The sequence below is a fragment of the Phyllopteryx taeniolatus genome, chromosome 2, assembly GCF_024500385.1.
Source record: "Phyllopteryx taeniolatus isolate TA_2022b chromosome 2, UOR_Ptae_1.2, whole genome shotgun sequence".
Taxonomy (NCBI): Eukaryota; Metazoa; Chordata; class Actinopteri; order Syngnathiformes; family Syngnathidae; genus Phyllopteryx; species Phyllopteryx taeniolatus.
Genome location: NC_084503.1, coordinates 19,796,725 through 19,819,054, shown reverse-complemented (window position 1 = coordinate 19,819,054; position 22,330 = coordinate 19,796,725). Strand labels below are relative to the sequence as shown.

Below are 22,330 nucleotides of genomic sequence, written 5' to 3'. Positions count from 1 at the left end.
GAGTGATGAACACCTCATATGTGTTCTGAGAATTGCCACAACAAAACTAATACCAGACTTTGAAAAAGGTGATGAACAAAACAACACTGTTCCCATTAAAAGTAAATCTATGTATTAACACTACAATGCCTTTTTTGTTTGTTTGTTTATTTTGTATATGTAAGCATCTGGTCCTGGCTTGGCCCGCCTGTCGAATTTTAAAAGTCAATCTGGCCCCTGAGCCAAAACGTTTTCCCACCCCCTGCTGTAGAATATTCTTAAGAAGTCACATTTCCAACAAATACAACCCCAATTCTAATGAAGTTGGGACATTCTGTTAAACATAAATAAAAACAGAATAAAATGATTTGCAAATCATGTTCAAACTATATTTAATTGAATACACTACAAAGACAAGATATTTAATGTTCAAACTGTGGACGTCGTGTCCTCCGGGTCAAAGAGGAAAAGAACTATCCAGACTGTTATGGACGCAAAGTTCAAAAGCCAGCATCTGTGATGGTATGGGGCTGTGTTAGTGCCAATGGCATGGGTAACTTACACATCTGTGAACCCACCATTAATGCTGAAAGGTACATACAGGTTTTGGAGAAACATGCTGCCATCCAAGCAACGTCTTTTTCGTGGACGCCCCTGCTTATTTCAGCAAGACAATGCCAAACCACATTCTGCACGTGTCACAACAGCGTGGCTTCATAGTAAAAGAGTGCGGGTACTAGACTTGCCTGCCTGCAGTCCAGACCTGTCTCCCATTGAAAATGTGTGGTGCATTATGAAGCGTAAACTACAACAACGGAGACCCCGGACTGTTGAACAGCTGAAGCTGTACATCAAGCAAGAATGGGAAAGAATTCCACCTGCAAATCCACCCCAACAATTAGTGTCCTCAGTTCCCAAACATTTATTGAATGTTAAAAGAAAACGTGATGTAACACAGTGGTAAACATGACCCTGTCCCAGCTTTTTTGGAACGTGTTGCAGCCATAAAATTCTAAGCTAATGATTATTTGCTAAAAACAATAAAGTTTTTCAGTTTGAACATTAATATATGTCTTTGTAGTGTATTCAATTAAATATAGGTTGAAGATGATTTGCAAATCATTGTATTCAGTTTTTATTTATGTTTAACACAACGTCCCAACTTCATTGGAATTGGGGTTGTAGAACAGTTTGATGAAATGATGCAAGTTGCATCCTCCCTTTTCCATTGTCATGCTGTGGTTGCTTTACCCAACAGAAGGTTTTGAAACTGTACAGTCTGGATCAGTTAGTTTGGTACCCCACTAAGCATCAGAAAATGGAAAATTGTCAAGTTTGCATATCGTACCACATTGGACTGAAATGCTTGGCTCAAGTACCTTTTATGATTAGTGGTTATCCATGTTGTGATAATTGGAAGAACACAGTTGCAGCACTAATGTAGTGTGAGTGAGTGAGTGAGTGAGTGAGTGAGTGAGTGAGTGAGTGAGTGAGTACGTGTGTGTTAGTGAGAAACTGGAGGAAATCTCAGTAAATAATATTGTAAGATGTGACCCACTGATGGCACTCAGTCATGTAGCTTGCTGCTTGTTTTGACTACTGATAGTTTCTCACCTCGTGACAGCATGTTGTGTGGAATGAACATTTATCTGATGGCTTTGAATGTAGTGTGAACCCTGCATCATTTGTCAGGAGCAAAGTAAGAACAATAAAGTATGGTGTCAATCCAGGAATGTTTTCATTTTGGTGACTCTCAGAAGATTTGCATATTTTTCATGTTTCTTAATTGTGCAGTGGATCTTGATGACACATTTTACAAGGAGTATCTACATTTTCTAGCTGACCAGAATCGGCACAGTTTGGCCTTGGCAGGTCAGCCTTATAATTAATGGGTACTACATCATTGAAAGCGCTACTCACTCAGGACATCAAAAGTATTATTCAGTCCTTTACACTATTCAGGAAGTGTAGTCTTTCAGTTGTAATTTGCTCTATTTTTAAACAACAGAATGGAAGGCAACCTTTTAAATCTTGTTGTATCTGAGAAATGTCTGCCACAGCAGCCTTGATGAGAAGTGACTAGAAGATTCTGAGATATATTAGCGCTCTGTGAGCCAGTGTCATTAGATATTATGCCCCCTATCCTTCACTGTTCCACGAGCATGTCACTTGCCGAATTTGTAATTCCCCAGGGGATAGGAAGGCTCTGGCTGACGACCCCTGTTCGTGACCCTGGGGTTTCACGATGGATAGGGGGAGGCGGAGGGGACAGATACAGGAGGCTCATGAATTAGGGATGACTTCAGTGGTGCGTTCAACTTTGGCCATCCCGCCTGTATCGCCACACAGAATCTCACTGATGAATGGGCATCAAGTCAAAAGAAGACTGGTCCTCCTGGTTAGGTATTCAGAGGACATTATGGTTTCAGCTTAGTCCCATTTAATAAATATTTTAAAAATGAAAAACAGATGTTGACACATTGGAGTCTGTAGGTTTTTTTGAAAACAAAAAACAAATGAATGTAGTATGGGAGTATGTACTACTGTATTATCACATGCTTGTCTGTCATTGACTGCAATTCATCTCCAACCTTCTGTCTTTTCAATCTGTGTTATTTGATTACTGTAAATGTGTTGTCATATTTGATCAATTCATACAGTGCTGTGAAAAACTATTGTCCCTTCTCAAATCCTTACATGTTTTGCATAGTTTCCCCACTTTAAGATCATCAAACAAATGCAAATAGACAAATATACTGTAAGCCAAGTGAACTTAGAATGCTGTTTTTAAATGGAGATTATATTAAGGAAAAGAAAAAAATATATTCAAAGTTACCTGGCCTGTGTGTAAAAGTAATGGCCCTCTAAACCTAATAACTGGTTGGGCCATCCTCAGTAGCAGCAACTGAAGTCGAGCATTTTCTATAACTGGCAATGAGTCTTTCACATCTTTGTGAAGATATATTTTTCCCACTCTTCTTTGCAGAAGTGCTTGATTTCTGAAAAAAATGAGCATTTTCAAGCATGAATGGCCTTTTTAAGGTCATCCCACTGCATTTCAATTGGATGCAAGTTTGGACTTTGACTACGCCACTCCAAAACCTTAATTATTTTTTTTTTTAAACCATTCAGAAGTTGACTTGTTGGTATGTTTTGGATCGTTATCTTGCTGCAGAACCCAAGTTCGCTTCAGCTTGAGGTCATAAACTGATGGCTGAACATTCTCCTTCAGGATTTTCAGTTAAAGAGCGGAATTCATGGTTCCATCAATCACAGGAAGTTGTCCAGGTCCTGAAGGAGCTAAGCAAACCAAGACCATCACACTACCACCATGTTTGACTGTTGTTTTTTCTGAAATCCTGTGCTACATTTACGCCAGAGACACACACCCTCCAAAACGATAAATTTTCATCTCGACAGTCCATATAATATTCTCGCAAAAGTCTTGGGAATCATTCAGATTTAAAAAAGTATTTTTTAGATTTTTTGCTAAAGTAAGACAAGCCTTTATGTTCTTTTGAGTTAGCAGTGGTTTTTGCCTTGGAACTCTGCCATGGATGTCATTTTTGCCCAGTTTCTTCCTTATTTTTGTGTCATGAACACTGACCTTAACTGAGGCAAAGGAGGCCTGCAGTTCTTTAAAAGTTGTCCTGAATTCCTTTGTGGCCTCCTGGATGAGTCACTGCTGTTGTCTTGGGGTAATCTTTGTAGGCCGGGCACTCTTGGGAAGGTTGACCACTGTTCCATGTTTTCTCCATGTGAGGATAATGGCTCAACCTATGGTTCGTTGGAATCCTAAAGCTTTAGAAATGGCTTTTATAACTCATCCATCCATCCATTTTCCGTATCCTCACAAGGGTCGGGGGCGTGCTGGAGCCTATCCCAGCCATCTTCTGGCGAGAAGCAGGGTACACCCTGAACTGGTCGCCAGCCAATCGCAGGGCACATATAAACAAACAACCATTCGCGCACACATTCACACGTAAGGGCAATTCAGAGTCTTCAATCAATCTACCATGCATGTTTTTGGGATAAGGGAAGAAACCGGAGTGCCCAGAGAAAACCCACGCAGGCACGGGGAGAACATGCAAACTCCACACAGGGGGGGCCGGGATTTGAACCCCGGTCCTCAGAACTGTGAGGCAGATGTGCTAACCAGTCTTCCACCGTGCTGCCGCTTTTATAACCCTTCCCAGACTGATAGATGTCAATTACTTTATTTTTCAACTGTTCTGGAATTTCTTTGGATCGTGTCATTTTGTTGCAGCTTTTTAAAATCTTTTGTTGGAACAGATTCTGTTTAAGTAATTTCTTGATTGAACAGGTCTGGAGGTAATCAGGCTTGAGTGTGATCAGTGAAAATTTATCAAAAGTTGTGAGTAGCCACATAATTCATGATCTAAGAAGGGGGTAATTACTTTTTCACACAGGGCCAAGTAACTGAATATTTTTTTTCCTTAATAAATGAAATCATTTAAAAACAGCATTTTAAGCTCACTTGGGTTATATTTGTCTGATATTTACATTTGTTTGATTATCTTTATCATTAAAGTGGGGAATGTATGCAAAAATCTAAGAATTTGAGAAGGGGCCAATACTTTTTCACAGTACTGCAGTCTGTCTTTAATTGGCTTTGTCCGCTTGGGAAGAGCAGGAAGCAAAGACGTTCAAAATGTCTTTGTAAGGCGATGAACTAAAGGTCCCATATTTTGGCTATTTAAACCTCCAGAGTGACTCTCTAACATGGACTTAGTATAAAAGTGTCAATTTTATTTAAAAAAATAAATAAATAAAACAATGAAAAAACATTGGTTTTGTCATACGTGTGTCCAGAAAACGCCCCTGTGACAGCTACTTCTGTTTGACCCAGTTTTTCTTTGTCCATATTTGGCTAAACTCATCGCCTTTCCTCTGATTGGTTGCCTCCGTATAGAAGACCCACTTGTGAGAACACACGTGTTTGTTATGTTGACAGCGTTGGATCGGGAATGGAAAGGTAGCCGGGGATAGTCGCTAGTAACGTAGATAAACTCAAGAAATTCGAATGACCTGATTTCAGGCCTCTCGCCCAAAACACCTCAGGAGTGTGTGGACTATTTTAATTCATATTTCACGTTTACTGAGGCACCATGGAGACAATATTAGATTCCAAATACTAGAAAAAGTTGGTTTTGCAAAATTATAATAAAAGATAATGTGAGGTAAGTGGTCGCCATCCCCTAAATGCTTGATTAATTGGTTGATTGTTGGATTAAGAGGAGTGTCTAAATACTGTCAATAGAGGAGTATTATATTTTTGTTACCAATCAATTCAATTAAGTGAATCATCACAGCTCTCCTTGTGCATGCCTTGTGAACGTAACCTGGCTCTGCAATCAAACACTGAACTATCTATCAATATTGTAAGCATGTTTTCAAGACTCATTACATTGTACGTTCATAAAAGAGACTTATAAATATGGCAGGAAGTATCCTGGGGCAGCAGTATTTTACAATAAGTACTTTGGCTAATTTGTTATAACATCAGCTTCATTATATACGCTGCATTATTGTGTACTGACCATCCATTCTGAGATTATAATATCCACCTTCTCCACGGGGAGGCTGATGTCTTCTATGCGTCCTTTGAGCAAAGTGATCTTGTCCTCCAGCTTGTTGGACCTGCAGTAAAGAAAATATTGAAGCTTTACAAATCTTGGCAAACAGTATCATTCTTCAATTCGAGAGGGCTCTTGTGGTTTCAATCCAAATCTCAAATGCTGAAAATTTTCATTACAGGGCTGCTCACTCACTCAGCTTCTCTCACAGAGGGAAAGACTTTCTGTCCTGCGTTTCAGTGCACTGGGATGGAATTGCAGTGAGATACAGAATAAGTTCAGAAAAGTGATCTACGTTCTTCCGCAATATATTTTATATTTCAGTGAAAAACGATGGTGAAAAACCTCATCAAGCACAAAAAGCAAAACAGTAAACACCGAACATATTAATTTCTAGATTAGTGTTTGGATGTATATTTTAGGTAGTATAATTTGACTTACACAAGCATCAAATTAACAGAGTACATTGATTGGAGCTATTCAGGCCGATTTTATGTAGCGAAACATTAGAAAGTATAAAAGAAAGTTGCTTTCATGTAATGACAACTCAAAATAATAATCACTGTAAATGATAAATGGAGGGCACTTATATAAACTCTTTATCTACACAATCACAGTGTCCAAAGCGCTTCACAGAGGCCCGAGGTAGATCTGGACAAAAAAACAGTACAGATATACTGTTTTGGATATTCCCACGGCTGAATTATGGACGCAAACTGGAAAAGTGTAATCATGGGACCACAGAATGAGATAGGAACTGTAAGATCACCTGGACCATTTAAAAGATCCCTCCCTTCAGTCTGGCCATCCTGGATATCAATCTCTGTGAATATTCCATTATCATGACACCTAATGTTACAGAGGACAGAGCAATTACTCACAGCAGCCCAGAGTTCATTTCTGTAACAGTGATGCTTATCTTGAACCGTCTTCCCCCTCTCTACCACTCTGCTCAAGCTGCTATCACATCCTTCCAGAGTCCAACCCCCCCCCCCCCCCAATCCCGTCTTCACAACAGGGAAGCACTGTAAAGTCATTATTGGGGTAATTTAGAGGACAATGTCAGGGCTCAGAGAAGAGTCAGTGTCTGTGCCGCCTTGTACAGATATGTATATGTGGTAGGGTGAGTGTAGGAGAGACAAAAGTTGTGTATTCAATCCCTCGAAAATGTGAAGGATATTTGTTCCTGAGCAAAAACAATCATGACTTGACTTCAGCAGAAACTAGATGTAAATGGGACTTATATATATTGTGTTTGTTTTAAAAAAAAAAAATTATTTAGATGTTTTCAAGATGAAATGGTGATAACATTTTCAACTCTGCCCCAATTTAAATTACTCTATCAAAACTTAAAGAAAACATACACAGAAATGCGACATGCTAAAAAATGCTTTCCTTCTTATTTTATTGTGCATAGCAGCACCATGGATCAATAAATTTGATGCAGTCAAATAACAAAATGCACATCTTATTTTGGATGGTGGAGCTATTGCTTTACTCAGCACAAAAACATGGTTCTAAAATCTAGAAGCTTTCTGCAAGAAGATTTGATTAATAGTGAAATCATGCACAGAAAACAAAGGGTGTGGAAATTATGTCTTGGCATTGCCTGAAACACATTAAGCAAGCATCACTTGGGTGCCATCCCTATCCTGCTCAAAGTTCGAGATGGGAATTGAAAACCCATTCTTAGAGAACCGGTTCCCAGTAATTTGATTCCTCGGAATCATTTGTTCCTCTATTCTTCCATGCGATGTAACAATAAATATCGTAGTACGAGATATGCGCGTGTGTGTGTAGTACAATAAAAAAGTCTACCGTACAATAACACCCATCAGCCTATCGTATATATCATTATTTTAGCTTTCCCTTGCTTCTACTGAGGGTATCCTGTAGTTTATTTTACTCCCCTTAGCGCTGCCCAGTCGTCGGGTATCGCAAGAGACGCCCTGGTCCTCCGGCAACTGCGCCGGCGAAGCAATGGGCTGCCCGAGCCGCAGGGTGCAGAGCTGGAGCAGCAAGGTGCAGTTCAAGTTTGGATGATCAATGTGTCCTGCAATTCACATTAGTTCAGGGAGCTGGCTTCGTTCTTCATTGACACACAAGGCGAGTGACCCACTCCTAAGAATGGTCACAGTTTGGTTGGGTTGGGCTGGTTGTCACTGGCTGGGCCACCTCTTCCAGGCAGTCCGGTTCTGTCGGTTTGGTATTCTCGAGTAGCAGTCTTGTATTTATTTTTAAATTCATTTTATTTATTGCTGAGCACAAACAACAAACATGCCTTTCATATCTAGTATCTACTTGTATAGCCAGTACGACGAAGAAGAAGAACAATCATCTTTTATTGTCATGAACATGCATGCGTGCACACAAAATTTGTTCTCTGCATTTAACCCATCACAGTGAACACATACACGTTAGTGGAACACACTGGAGCAGGGGGCATCCGAAGCGCCCGGGGAGCATTTCGGGGTATCAGCGTCTTGCTCAAGGACACCACAGCCGTGAGTCCGGGGGATGTTGGCGGATGGTCCAGTCGGGGTTTTGAACCTAGGTCCCCCTCAGTGGCAGGCGATGATCTTAACCATTGGGCCACGGCTGCCCTCACACAATGCTACATTCTTTTCTGGAAGCAGTGGAGTGTGTGCTACTGGGATACGGCAGCCAATCATAGCACAGCGGCGTGTCTGCTGGAGCCAGTAATATTGGAGCAGGGCGTGTCCTTCCAGGAAAATGTGCTGGATTCCTAATAATGTTGGGCGTTCCCTTTCCGGGTTGTCTCAATTGTAATTTGTTTCGTCTTTTGTAAACGTGTTTCTGCTTTTGTTAATGTGTTTTCTGAAATGTAAAAGTGTTTCGGTTTTTGTTAATTTGTTTTCTGAAATGTAAAAGTGTTTCACCATTTATATTGTTTTGCACTTCCAGGCCACTGTACTGATTTCCATTGGTTAATTTTCATAAAACCTTTATTTAATACTTCTGTCAGATTTAAGTTTATGTGACTACTGTGGGTTTTTCTTTGATTAACGCAGGGGTACCAACAATTCTGTCCACGTGTACCTTTCAAGGGTGTCTCCATTATGTAAAGTTGATGGGTTTCTTCTCCACTGACTCATTTGTTGGGACCTATTTCATTAATTCATTTGTTTGTTTACAACTGCGGTCTGACTGATTCTTCTTCACTTGCTCCCCCAGTTGGGGTTTGAGATTGGTATGCACACGTCTTTTAACATGATCCAATTTAGAGTGCTTTGTTATGTGCAGTTGTCCAGTGTATGCTTGGGTTCTCCAATCCATTTAGCTCTACCAGAGACGGCACGTCCTTTTTCTGCTTCTTAAAACATTTTTTACGTAAAAGCCTTTACGACTGCCATTATTACAGTTATGTAAGAGTGTCTTATAAGCAGAACAACAGAGTTCGCTGAAGGAAAAGGACATTTCAATTTTACAGCCCACTGGCTCGCTGTGGGAGCAGGAGTTGGCATGCAGGGTGCATCTCAGGTTTGCCAGCGGTGAATGCCGAGCTCCGCCTTCAAAGGAACACACATGGCAAAGAGGTTCTGCTTTGGTTGTGACTTTATCACTCTTATTTCTGTGTGAGTCTCGTACATCCCCTTGCTGCTAATATCAGGATTGTAATTAAAGTGGCTTCTGTTGGTTGCGCAGAAGCATCCATCTCCTGTCTCCTCTCCGTAGCTGAAGTTTAAATGAAAGGCTGAATTTCTTCCTTCACAGTCACTTCCTTAATGGATAATGTCTAGTTTTTTTTAATGGCTGGAATTGATGGATTGTTCAATAAAATGCTCTGAATTGTGACCGCAAAGTGGATGTTTGAAACTCAACCTAACTAGTTATAATGGAATGAGATTGTTTTGTTGTATTTTTGTGTCAACATATATACTAGAAATTATTTTTAGATGCTGTTACCAGGCTGAGAAGACCTACTAGCGAATACCCATTCAGCTGGGTATGTGTCCAGATGGTAAAAGACGTATGTGACTTATTAAGTGTGGCGGCGTTAATATAAATGCCATTAACCCTAAAGCCTGTCGAACGCTGTGCAACGTGGTCGAACCCAACTGGACCGAACCATCGCATAAAAATAAGAGTTGCCGACGCACCCCCGCACATTGAGCTATTGTTCACATGGACGCCCTTAACAGCGACCCTGAATAGGCGTTTGATGCTGTATATAAAATATACTGTACTTGATCACATTTCTTAAACCATAAAAAGATAGATTAAGCGTTAAGGAAGAAGCAGGTTGTTAAAGAGGATGCTGGTGAGAATTAAAGGGAAACTGTGGATATTCGAAAAGGAAACTGCCATAACCCATTCATTTGAACGTATATTCTGGTCACAAACTTCGCTTTTTCATGCACAGGCACATTATACATTATGAATATCGGTTAGTATTGATTTAAAACAACATTTGATACCTTACATACTATTTATATGGCTTGAGCCGAAGCAACGCGGCGGCACGGCTCGCAAACCCGGAAATGTATTTTCACCATAGGGGAAAGCTTCTGTGCATTTTGATTGAATGTAAACTGGGACGTTAAAATGCCGTGCAACGGAGATTATAATTTTGAATCGCCTCAAAACCAGTGGCCGACCGATCGGCCGCTCAAGGAAACAGTTGCCAACCCATTCACACTGCATCATAGTTCTGTCGGGTTCGCCAGCAGTGCTCTGTGTGCGCCAGCCTTAACCACCATAATCCTAACCTTAACTAATCCTAAACTGCTTTATCCCCAACCCTAGTCCTAAACCTAACTATAATAAACTCCTTAGTTTTTTTAAATTATATTTGGGATGGGCATCTCATTACTTATGCGTAGCCAGACATGGAAACACCAAAGGCGTGAAAAGGGTAACCAAAAAAAAAAAAAGTTTTTTTTCATTTTAACAAAAATTAAGCAATCTGGAAGACTGACGAGTACAATAAGGCAAAATAAATTTTCTTCACACAGAAAAACATTTATTTACACTGCTCAAGTACATATTGATGCACAAATTTAAGATTAAAATTGCTCATTTCTTTCCTTTTTTTGTTTTGGCCTTCAATTTGAGCCAGGCCCATCTCCACCTGCACCTGATGCCATTCATGTGTCACATGAATAGCATCCCCCTCTTTAAGCCCTCTCATTTTGGAAAAAAAATGACTAAAATCATTGCCTGTTTCACTTCATTCTTCACTTTTACCAACTTCAAAGGCTAATCCCAAATGCATCCTCCAGGAAAACATTAAGTACAATATTTTTCAGTTTTTTTTGGCCATTTCAGAATTTGAAATTAGTTTATTCTGTGTTGTGACATAATCCCTATCATCGCTGCATCGCTTAATACATTTAACATTAACATCCGTAAACTAATTAGTAGGCATCACACGATCAGGATTTTTGGGGCCGATCACCGTTAAGCAAGTTTAAAAAACAAAAACGATATCCGATCACATGATGGCGCAATGTCTCCATTTACATGACTTGTTCATTTATTGTATATACGTGTGTACAGTATACTGTATCCATCCATCAATTTTCTGTACACCTTATCTTATCAGTCTGGCATGCATTCCAGTCGCTGACTAATTACAAGCGACGATCCCCCCAAGCTGAGAACAATAACACACTAGCCAACGACTTGAATACCTTCTACTGCAGATTTGAAAAGGACAGTTTCACACCACACACCAATCCGGCCGCACCCGCGACCACAATCACACCTCTGACCTCTGCGTTAACCATCCATGAACAGGATGTGAGACGCATCTTCAAACAACAAAAGATTAACAAAGCGGCAGGGCCGGACCACGTGTCTCCATCCTGCCTCAAAGTCTGCGCGGACCAGCTCGCGCCAGTCTTCACTCAGATCTTCAACAGATCACTGGAAATGTGCGAAGTTCCATCCTGCTTCAAACGCTCCACCATCATCCCAGTCCCCAAGAAACCTGCAATCTCGGGTCTGAATGACTACAGGCCTGTCGCTTTGACATCTGTGGTCATGAAGTCCTTTGAACGTCTTGTGCTGGACCACCTCAAGAGTGTCACAGGTCCCCTGCTGGACCCCCTGCAGTTTGCCTACCAAGCGAACAGATCTGCGGATGATGCAGTCAACATGGGACTGCACTTCATCCTAGAACACCTCGACAGTGCAGGGACCTACGCGAGGATCCTGTTCGTGGACTTCAGCTCAGCGTTCAACACCATCATCCCTGAACTCCTTTCATCCAAGCTTCTCCAGCTCAGCGTCTCACCTGCCATCTGCCAGTGGATCTACAGCTTTCTGACGGGCAGGACACAGCAGGTCAGGCTGGGGGAGGCCACCTCATCCACACGCAGCATCAGCACTGGGGCGCCCCAAGGTTGTGTCCTCTCTCCGCTGCTCTTCTCTCTCTACACGAACGACTGCACCTCAGCGAACCCGACTGTCAAACTCCTGAAGTTTGCAGATGACACCACTGTCATCGGCCTCATCAAGGACGGTGACGAGTCTGCATATCGACAGGAAGCGGAGCGGCTGGAGCTGTGGTGCGGCCGACACAACCTGGAGCTGAACACGCTCAAGACTGTAGAGATGATCGTGGACTTCAGGAGGCATCCTTCGCCACAGCTGCCCCTCACGCTGTCCAGCTGCCTTGTGTCAACCGTCGAGACCTTCAAGTTCCTGGGAATTACAATCTCCCAGGACCTGAAGTGGGCGACCAACATCAACTCCGTCCTCAAAAAGGCCCAGCAGAGGATGTACTTCCTGCGGCTTCTGAGAAAGCATGGCCTGCCACCGGAGCTGCTGAGACAGTTCTACACAGCGGTCATCGAATCAGTCCTGTGTTCTTCCATCACAGTCTGGTTTGGTGCTGCTACAAAAAAGGACAAACTCCGACTGCAACGGACAATCAAAACTGCTGAAAGGATTGTCGGTACCCCCCCTACCCACCCTTGAGGACTTGCACGCTGCCAGAACTAAGACAAGGGCGTGCAAAATCCTCTCGGACCCTCCCCACCCTGGTCACCAGCTCTTCCAGCTCCTTCCCTCAGGTAGGCGCTACCGATCAATGCAAACTAGAACTAGTAGACATTCCAACAGCTTCTTCCCTCTTGCAATCAACTTCTTGAACAGCTAACTTACAATTCCATTACAACAAGCTGGCAATTTTTTGACTTGAGTTCGTTGTCACATTTCTGTATTATGTATTACTCGTGCACTCACTGTAGTTGTCTCGCCGTGCTGCACTATTTGCATATAGTGGCCACTCATGCCAGAGTAGCATCTGCTTCATTTGCACACTGATTGAGGAGTATCTGTAACATTTGCACAACCATTGTCCCAGATTATCGCAGTACTCGTCACTTTAAACCGCATACACTCCTTGAAGTCTCAGTGCCCTTTGCACAATGGTCATTGCACCGGACTATTGCGTCATTAGCCATTCGAACTGAGGACTCTGCATCTTTTTGCACAATTGTTGTTTGTTGTTGTTTTTTGTCAATGTCTTTATGTCTCCAAAGTGTTCTGTAAATTGACTGTCTGTTGTACTAGAGCGGCTCCAACTACCGGAGACAAATTCCTTGTGTGTTTTGGACATACTTGGCAAATAAAGATGATTCTGATTCTGATTCTGATTCACAAGGGTTGCGGGCAAAAATTATTCTCTAGCATTTTAGACAAAAGTTAAAACATCAATGAACTCTAGGGGGCATTCATGGATTGGCCACTGACATAAGTTTAGGTCAAATCAACATTACAACATGACAGAAATAATGGGTGCTAACTTACTGTAATTAAATTACTTTATTGCAATTAAATTACTTTAATAAATACTGTTAATGACATGCTTCTAACTTTCTCACTGTCGCAGCAATATGGACGGGTGTTGTCCAGAGTTTGAGTCCGTTTGACACCCCCCCGACCCCCACCACTCTGCGTTGCTTGAACGCGGCATGCTCATGTACCTTCTTCAGGTGCTCGATCTAATTTGTTGTGTTGAAGCATTTAATAAACTAGCTTTTGGATTCATACGTGACGAAGACGCGGAGTTAAATGTCTTGTGCAGAGCCCATCGATGAAGTCATTGATCGGATTGGCGACTTATGACATGAAGCCGATCAGCATAAAATGCTAATTACTGGCCGATTCCGATAACACCGATCAGATCGGCGTAAAGTCTACTAATAAGATAATTGTAGGCACGTTTCCTAATTAATACAAGATGTACTAGCAGATCAACGCTCGTCGCCGATGTTTCGTGTGCTTTGCGGTTCTGCTGGGATCACAACCAGAGGAGGGTAGAGTAGCCAAACATTGTACTCAAGTAAGAGTACTGTTACTTGACAATAATGTGATTCAAGTAAAAAGTAGTCCTCCAAAAAATTACTTAAGAGTAAAAAGTACACAGTAAAATAATTAGTCAAGTACTGAGTAAATAGTAACTTCTAATTTTTTTAACCCCAGCATGAACATCAAAAACAATTACAAAATAAAATGTGAATATGCAAATTCTGATATTGGTGTGTGCGCGCGCACGTATGCAGTCAAAACTACACACAAAAAAAAAAACATCTGCAATTTACTGCACGATGTTTTCTCCAGTTATAAGTGAGCTGAAATTATCACGTTTGGGCAGACCGGGCCAGACAAATGCTACAATACATGAAGGCTGTTTATGTTCGTCTAAATGTAAACAAGAGTAGCCCGCCGTTGCCTTCATGGTAACGACGATCTTGCCAACATGGTCGCTACGTAGACACGACAATCAGCTGAGTTGGCCTATCTAGTGTTAATACCTATGCACAGGAAGCCCAATGGAAGACGATGTTGAGGTCATGTGACATTCTTGTGTCATTTGATTGGTGAACTAGACAAACGCAAACAGCACCCAATACGGAAGTCGAAGTCTCGCGCACAAAATAGTTGATAAATAAGCAATAATTCATAAATAAAAGTAGCGAGCGACATTTAGATCATTGTAATGGAGTAAAAGTAGGGTTACTTCTTAACAACAGCAGCGGAAGTGTTTTTTCTGGAACAATACTGGAACTTTTTGGCAAGGGACATCAGCTCTATGTTCATAGACGCAAAAATGATGCATACCAAGAAAAGAACACTGTCCCTACTGCGAAACATGGAGGAGGCTCTGTTATGTTCTGGGGCTGCTTTGTGAAAGGTAGAATGAAATCTCAAGACTATCAAGGTAGAGAGAGAAATATGCTGCCAGTGTCAGAAAGCTTGTGGTCTCAGTCTCAGGTCATTGGTCTTGCAACAGGATAATGACCTAAAACACACAGCTAAAAACACCCAAGAATGGCTAAGAGCAAAACACTGGACTATTCTGAAGTGGCCTTCTATGAGCCCTAATCTAAATCCTATCTGTGGAAGGACCTGAAACATGCCGTCTGGAGAAAGCACCCTTCAAACCTGCAACAACAGGATCAATTTGCTGATGAAGAGTGGGCCAGACCACCCTCTGAGAGGTGCCAAAGTCTCATTGAAAGTTACAAAAATCGTTTGATTGCTGTGCCTCAAACGGTTGTGCAACAAAAGATCAGGGTACCATCATTTTTGTCAAGGCCTGTTTCATGAGTTTTTTTTTTTTTTAAAACAATTCTGTTGAACCGCAATTCAAAAGCAATATTTGATTTTCATTGGTTAATTTACATTAAATTTGTATTCATTATTACTTTTGTCAGATTCGTTATGTGACCACTGTGGGTTTTTCTTTTATTAACAGAGGGGTATCAACAATTTTGCCCATGTGTGTATGTAATTGACAACAAAAACATGTGACAAAGCTAATCTACATAACAATTGAAAGCAATGGTTTAGTTTAACAAAAAGCAAAGGAAATCAGATAAAAAGTTGCAAAGACCACCACTAGCTTTCTCGTTTTATTGAACTTTTCCCCAGAAGGCATTTTGACATAAAACAGTAAACAGTAGAGGCGCAGACGTGATAGTAAGGACAGAGTTCTATTTGTTTTTCGAGAGGGAGTTATTTAACAAAATTTCCTTTTTTGTCTTTTAGGCTACTGAAGAAACTGATACATAATTATATGTGAATATTACAGAATTGCTAATACAATTCTGTACTGATATTTTTGTGCAGTTCTCCAGAATATTTTGTATGACGTTTTTTTTTTGTTTTTTTTTGACAAAAACTGAATGTTGCTTTAAAGTCCCGACCGAATTCTCTCACCTGACTATATCCATGGCCAGGTAGATAATTTCTGATTGGTCAACAGCTATGACCTTCTTGGCTCCAGCCCTGGCAGCAAACATCGATAGTATGCAAGTCCCACAGCCGACATCTAAAACAACCTATAGGGCACAATAATTGTGAACTAGTAATTGTGTGAAAGATTATTCAAATATATAATCTTTGGACATGAGAGGCATATGGATGTGAAGTTTTCACGTTGCTGTGTATTCGTGTGTGGGTGTGAAGCTAGACTGCATATCACCAAGTAGGAGATGCGCCAGCATGCTGATTGTGGTTCAGTGGAAAATGCTATAAGTTCATTGTACAAAGTAAAGAGTGTAGTACAAAAACCACAGCTTGGCAAACAGTATGATATAGGTACGGTGGGAAGAAAGACGCAACATGGTCAGAGAATGAGTGCTGGCCATCAATCCTTTAATTAACCTTGCGAACTACACACCAATAAAAACAAGGTAAACAACTTTGTTCTGGGTCTGGTAAGGATGAATTCTATTTGAAATAGTTTCGCGAACTGAGGTCCCACTATATATAATTCTCATCACATTTTTTTGGGGTACCGGGTACTTTTCATGTGGTTCATTTGGATGAGAGAATCCCACAAAGCTTTAAAAAAAGAAAAATTAACGCACGTCCTCTAAAAATTAGGTCCTGTGTCATCACACGGGAAGCTGGTCACCTCCAATTGTTTAATGTCCTAAAGCTCAAAGAGTAGCATCTCTTTCAAACACCAAATTGCTTCCTAAACATTTTATTCCTAAAGCAACACTTCCACTGCTATTGACTTCTTAATCACATTTATTTTGGGGCTTTAGGGGGAACAGCTAATTTGTTCATGTATGCCACCACTGGTGTTAAATGCCTGACACCAGCTGTAGCGAGCATGCACTCATCTGTATGTAACACTTCCTATCTGTGTTTCCATTTCAGGGAGCTGCGCCTGCAGGTATCCCGCTGCCCTTACGGGCTTGCTTTGAGGGCTGCAGGCACAGCGCTGACACAACAAACAAAACCTTTGTGCTCACCCGCCACATTTATGTGCACTCTGCCAAACAATCTTTGCAGTGCTGATATAAGAAAATCCTCTTGTATTCAATATCCCGCCTCCTCTGTGCCAAATGCTTGGCTCTGACAGGGATAATGTACATTCCCATCAACGCAACCTGCCTCTCACACTACCACACACTCAGTGCTCACCAGCAGCCCCCTATATAATGGATGGCCATGATATGGACCACTGCTTCTTGGGACTAACGACAATGGTCTTTGCTGGTAAGGGGATATGTGTTTTGTTAGTTGAAGCCTGTGTTTGTTATCAGCGCTTTGCAGTCCACATTGAGTGCACTAATAAAGTCACACAGTGGTTTAATCAGACACTATCATCGTATTAATGCCTTACATGAAAAATGCAAACAGTGTTTATTTGTGCTGAAGGCCTGGCTGTACATTAAACAAGCTAATCAGCAGATGCAAACTCACAGGCACCTCAATGACAGTAATTAAATTTAAACATTAATACTGCTGAGAGAATCGCACATTTTATGCGAGTGAACATTGTGCAAATATATTCAGTATGTACCTGGTATATGTACTCTTTGCATTTTGGGATATTTATGTTGAATAGGCTCACCTTGTCTCTGAACACTTCAGGGTTATTGTACATGAAGTCACGGTAACTCTCAGTGCGCACTTTATCCTGTGAAAAGAACATGAAAAAGCCTCCATTTAAATTTGAGAGAGGAATTTCAATGGGTTAAAGATGGCTGTGAATGTTACCATGTGTATGTTCCTGTTTTATTGCTGCATATATGGCACACGCTTGATGCCTTTCAAGGTGGCTGCAAACATCAACTGAGTAACATTTATTTATGTTTATTATTGTTATTTTTTTTAATGTTTTTACCTTTGCTGCTGCTTTTAATGTTTTTGTTAATTTTTTATTCATGGACAGCACTTACGCTACAGTTGCTTTTTTTTTTTTTAAAGTTCTCAATGAATAACCGAGTAGTCAGAAGTTCTTATACACTCACCATTGACATGAATGTCATTAACTTTGACCTGTATGTATTGTCTTAAACTGTTATTTTTTTCAAGGTGGAATGAATAGACAACATATGATTTTAAAAACAATTATTGGGTACACATTTCAATTATTTTGGATTTTTGCTAATCCACACAGGGTCAAATGTTCCTTAGCAAGTTGTATTGCGGTCAGAAGCTTTTGGTTTGATGTTCTTGGCAAAATTGGGTTTTATTTAGATTGGTGGTTTCCTTGCACTGACCTGGCTTTTAAGCATATTCCACAAAGGTTCAATAAAGTTGAGTTCAGGGCTTTGGGAAGACCATTCCAGAAGTTAATGTTAGCAAGTGTTATCAATTCCAAAACCAAATTTGATGTTTGGGATCATTGTCCTGTTGGAACCCCCAATTGGACCCCAGTTTCAGTAGTCTAGCTGTTGAATTGGAAGAATTTGGAGATAGTCCTACTTTTTCATTAGTCCATCCTCTTTGTGTAGAATACCAGTACCACTGGCAACAGCCACAGAGCATGATGCTACCACCACCACCACCATAATCGATGGTTGGTAAACCTATTGAAAATAATTTCAATGTAGTGACAGTGTCGGTGTCTCACATGGCAGCTTACTGCTGACTTGACACTTTCAATCAAACATCTTATCCTCAGTATGAATGGGTGCATACTGAATGATCATTTATGTGCCTCTTTAAAATTGTGCGGCAAAGTTGCCCACTGCAGAGCGTGCTGTGGTGCAGGGCAGTGGCTCAACAGACAGGAAACGGCACCTGCAGAACTAGCTTGCCTGTCACACAGTGTTTGTATGCATTTAATTGTAAGATCACACCTTGAGCATCTCCTCGTGAATGCCATAATGACCATATGAGCTGAAGTAGGCTTCGTCCTCTTCCTCGCGAAGCTCAGCCACACTGCACAGGTTAGTGGAGCTTCCAGTTTCTGGATTCAGCACCAAATCTTGGAGCAGCAGCCTTAAGAGTATGCAAGATAAATTTGAGTTTTATATTTCCTATACTAGGACGCAGAGCAAAAGCTGTGGGTAGAAAGCACATTCAACCTTTACAGCACACAGGACATAGCGGTAAATGGAGCAGATGAGAGGCATTTATCTTTGGAGCTCACTTTTCATTCACCCATCTCCTCCCTCCCCTCTCACTTTCTGTAATTTTCCCTTACAGCCCCCTCTTCCAACCCCATGCTCACTTTAACCTCTGTGCTGCAGTGGAATTTTCCCTTCCTTGAAAACTTCTTCCACATGGTAGCGTTGGCTGCTAAGGTATCTGAAATATTGTGTCCCCCTGCTGGCCAATTTGTCATGAGTGACAGGACCGATCAAATGTCAGAAGAGGAGAGAGAAAAAGAAAAAAAAAAAAAAGCGAAAGGAATCTTTGGAAGAAAGATTGAAACAAATTCAAATAGAAGCCGGACCTAGGGAAAAATATAGGATATTCAATTTAAAAGAGTAACATGACTGACTTTAGTTGATGCAGATTTTCAAAGGATTGAGCCACAGCATCCTCAGCAAAAGTAATCCTCTGCAGCATTGCCTGATTGGACTCTGATGGCTCGCATGTTGATGCAACCTTCCCCTGGTGACCACACAGATCCTCAGGGTCTACAAAGAATAAAATAGATTTTAAACTGGATGGGTAATGGCTTGTTTCAAGTCGTCATTTTACTTCATCAATTCCGTCATTTGTGATCAGTCCAAGTCCATTACAGTGGTTTTAAATGTTTTTATATTTGTCATAGGATGTAGAAGGTTACTGAAAAGTAAAATGATAGTACTTCACCACATAAAAAAATAAAAATAAAAAAATCGAATACATCAGTGACCAAATGGTTAGCATGTTTGCCTCAAAGTTCTGAGGTTTTGGGTTTAAATCTCAGTCAGGCATTTCTGTGTGGTGTTTTCTTGCTCTCCTGCTGTCGAGTACTGCTGGACATTTTCCTTGTTTGGGTTTTCTCCAGGTAATCCAGCTTTGTCCCACATTCCAAAAATATGCATGTTAGCACTAAGATAACTGATGACTAAATTGTCCATATGTATGAATGATTGTTTGTCTAAATGTTCCCTGCGTTTGACTGGCGACCAGTTTAGGGTGTATACACTGCCTCTTGCCCAAAGTAAGCTGCGATAGGCTCCAGCTCAGCTGGCTGTGACCCTAATGAGTCACAAGCTTTAGAAAATCGATGGATGAATACACACATATAAAGGTATCTGCACATACATATTAATCTCAGGCAGCACAAAATAACCACACAAGTGCAAGGATTTCTTTCAAGAGTGGTTACATGTTCATTCAACATTCTCGCAGAGACAAATGCACTGCAAAGGAGGCACCCAGTAGAGCCACAAGTTGAGGCTCTACCTTTCTGTGCCACAAAGCCGTGTTACCGTATTTTTACAACCATAAGGCGCAGTCTCAGTTACGGGGTCTATTTCTATATTTAACACATACATAAGGTGCACTGTATTGGGCGCAGGCATGGTAAAACATACGGTAGCATGCATGCACGCTAAAACAATGTTTTTAAAAAGGCAGCGGGAGCAAAACTGAGTTCGGTTGTACTTCATTGAAGTATTTAACAACGTACTCACGTTATTTTTATTTTATTTTATCCTCATCCACAAATCCATCAAAGTCCTCATCTTCTGTATCCGAAATGAACAGCTGGCCAAGCTCTCCATCAAACACGCCAGGTTCCCTCTCGTCATTGACTGAGTCAGTCTCGTTGCCGTGCGGCTCCTCAGAAATTAGTCCGGCTTTTACGAAAGCTCGAACAACAGTGCAAGCAGCCACGTTAGCCCAAGCATCCACAAATTGTGGTGTAACTCTCCCGGCGCTGCATCCTAGTCTTAGTAAAGCTGTGTTCGCCATCTGTCATCCATGGCTCCCACACCATTCGCAACTTCATTTTGAACGCCCTGTTTACACGGATGTCCAGCGGTTCGTCAAGCTTCCCGGAATGATGGAAAGCTCCGGGTTATTGCACTCAGTCGAATGGTGACTGTAGAGACGCTTCTCCCGGCTGTTCTTTGCTCATTAATCCATTGCTCAAGTTAGTCTTCCAACTCGGGCCACCTTGCCTTGTTTCCGCGTTTTCCCCCCCCCGCGGAAACTCAGCTTCGTCTTCTTGTCTTGTCGAAACTCGTTTTCCTGCTTCCTCCACTTGCGAACCATGGATTCGTTGATCTTGAATTCTCTCACGCCTGCGGCTGCTCAATTCCCATGTTCCGCCACGTAACTAATAGCTTGCAGTTTAAACTGTGCTTCGTAAGCGTGTCTCTTCGTAGGTGCCATTTTTGGGGGTCCTTAGCCAAACCGATGCACATACCGCAACTATATACCTACTGGGGGCGTGTCTTTAGCCTCCTCTGTCACGCGCACTCTTCCCCCTTTACGTCCACATGCTGTCCTCAGTCACGTCCGCCTTCCTCTATATAAGCAGCGTGTCAGCAGGAAATGTTCCCAGTCAGTCAAGCGGAGCGCTCATTAAAGCCACAACAACATTTACAGATTTTGGAACTCTGTGCACACATAAGGCGCCCCGTCACATTTTGTAGAAAATTTAAGACTTTTAAGTGCGCCTTATGGTTGTGAAAATACAGTAATTAAAAAGTATAGCTTTCATTGAAAAAGACAGCAAAAAGGAACAATAAGTACCTGTTTGCAATAAGGGGTCATCCTGTATAACTGGCTGGAGGAAGTCTTCACTCTCCCACGGTAAGGAAACATCTGGCAGCCCGATGAGATGTGATGGATCACATTTCTGAAAAAAAAAAAAGGTCATGGTATCGCAAAGCAAAAGTGTATTGTAAACTCATTCATGAACCAGTATTCAAATACTTTCACTCAGAGACATAAATACTCACTGTTGAGCGTATGAAATTGATCAGCTTTATGTAACTGTAGTCACCTAAATCTAATAGGGGAAAAAACAAATCTGTGAAACAGTAAAACTGTAATCATAATTCATTGGATTTATGTAATTTGGCTTTCCGTTTATGCAGTGTTTCAGTGTGTACTTACTGTGTTTCTTAATCAGATCTATAATGTTGACTTGGTGCTCAGCCGTGCAGTGCTGCAAGGTGTCAGGCACTGAATTTAGTAATCTGGAAGGGGAAAAAATTACAACCATGACATAGCCTACTTTAATAGTCAAACAATAGAACAATGAATATACAACCCCAATTCCAATTAAGTTGGGACATTGTGTTAAACAAACAAAAACAGACTACAATGATTTGTAAATCATGTTCAACAAGACATTTAATGTTCAAACTCATAACCGGTCCCAGCTTTTTGGGAACGTGTTGCAGCCATAAAATTCTAAGTTAATGATTGTTTGCTAAAAACAATAAAGTTTATCAGTTTGAACAATAAATATCTTGTCTTTGTAGTTTATTCAATTAAATATAGGTTGAACATGATTTGCAAATCATTGTATTCTGTTTTTATTTATGTTTAACACAGCGTCCCAATTTCATTGGAATAGGGGT

General features: G+C 41.2%; 1 protein-coding gene across 10 annotated transcripts in view; it reads right to left on the bottom strand.

Annotated features, from left to right (window-relative positions):
- prmt3 (protein arginine methyltransferase 3) overlaps positions 1 to 22,330 on the bottom strand; it is an 86,334-nt gene that overhangs the window by 56,579 nt on the left and 7,425 nt on the right. For 5 of the 10 annotated variants that reach the window (XM_061764631.1, XM_061764680.1, XM_061764615.1 and 2 more), the window contains 8 exons: positions 21,861 to 21,943; positions 21,704 to 21,753; positions 21,495 to 21,600; positions 19,303 to 19,441; positions 18,656 to 18,797; positions 17,422 to 17,487; positions 15,771 to 15,892; positions 5,541 to 5,640 (listed from right to left, as the gene is read on the bottom strand). In XM_061764631.1, coding sequence (XP_061620615.1) covers positions 5,541 to 5,640; positions 15,771 to 15,892; positions 17,422 to 17,487; positions 18,656 to 18,797; positions 19,303 to 19,441; positions 21,495 to 21,600; positions 21,704 to 21,753; positions 21,861 to 21,943 — 808 coding nt within the window. Of the gene's footprint in view, positions 1 to 3,586; positions 3,757 to 5,540; positions 5,641 to 15,770; positions 15,893 to 17,421; positions 17,488 to 18,655; positions 18,798 to 19,302; positions 19,442 to 21,494; positions 21,601 to 21,703; positions 21,754 to 21,860; positions 21,944 to 22,330 lie in introns of all 10 variants that reach the window. The other 5 variants (XR_009786936.1, XM_061764691.1, XM_061764621.1 and 2 more) reach the window with 3 other exon arrangements.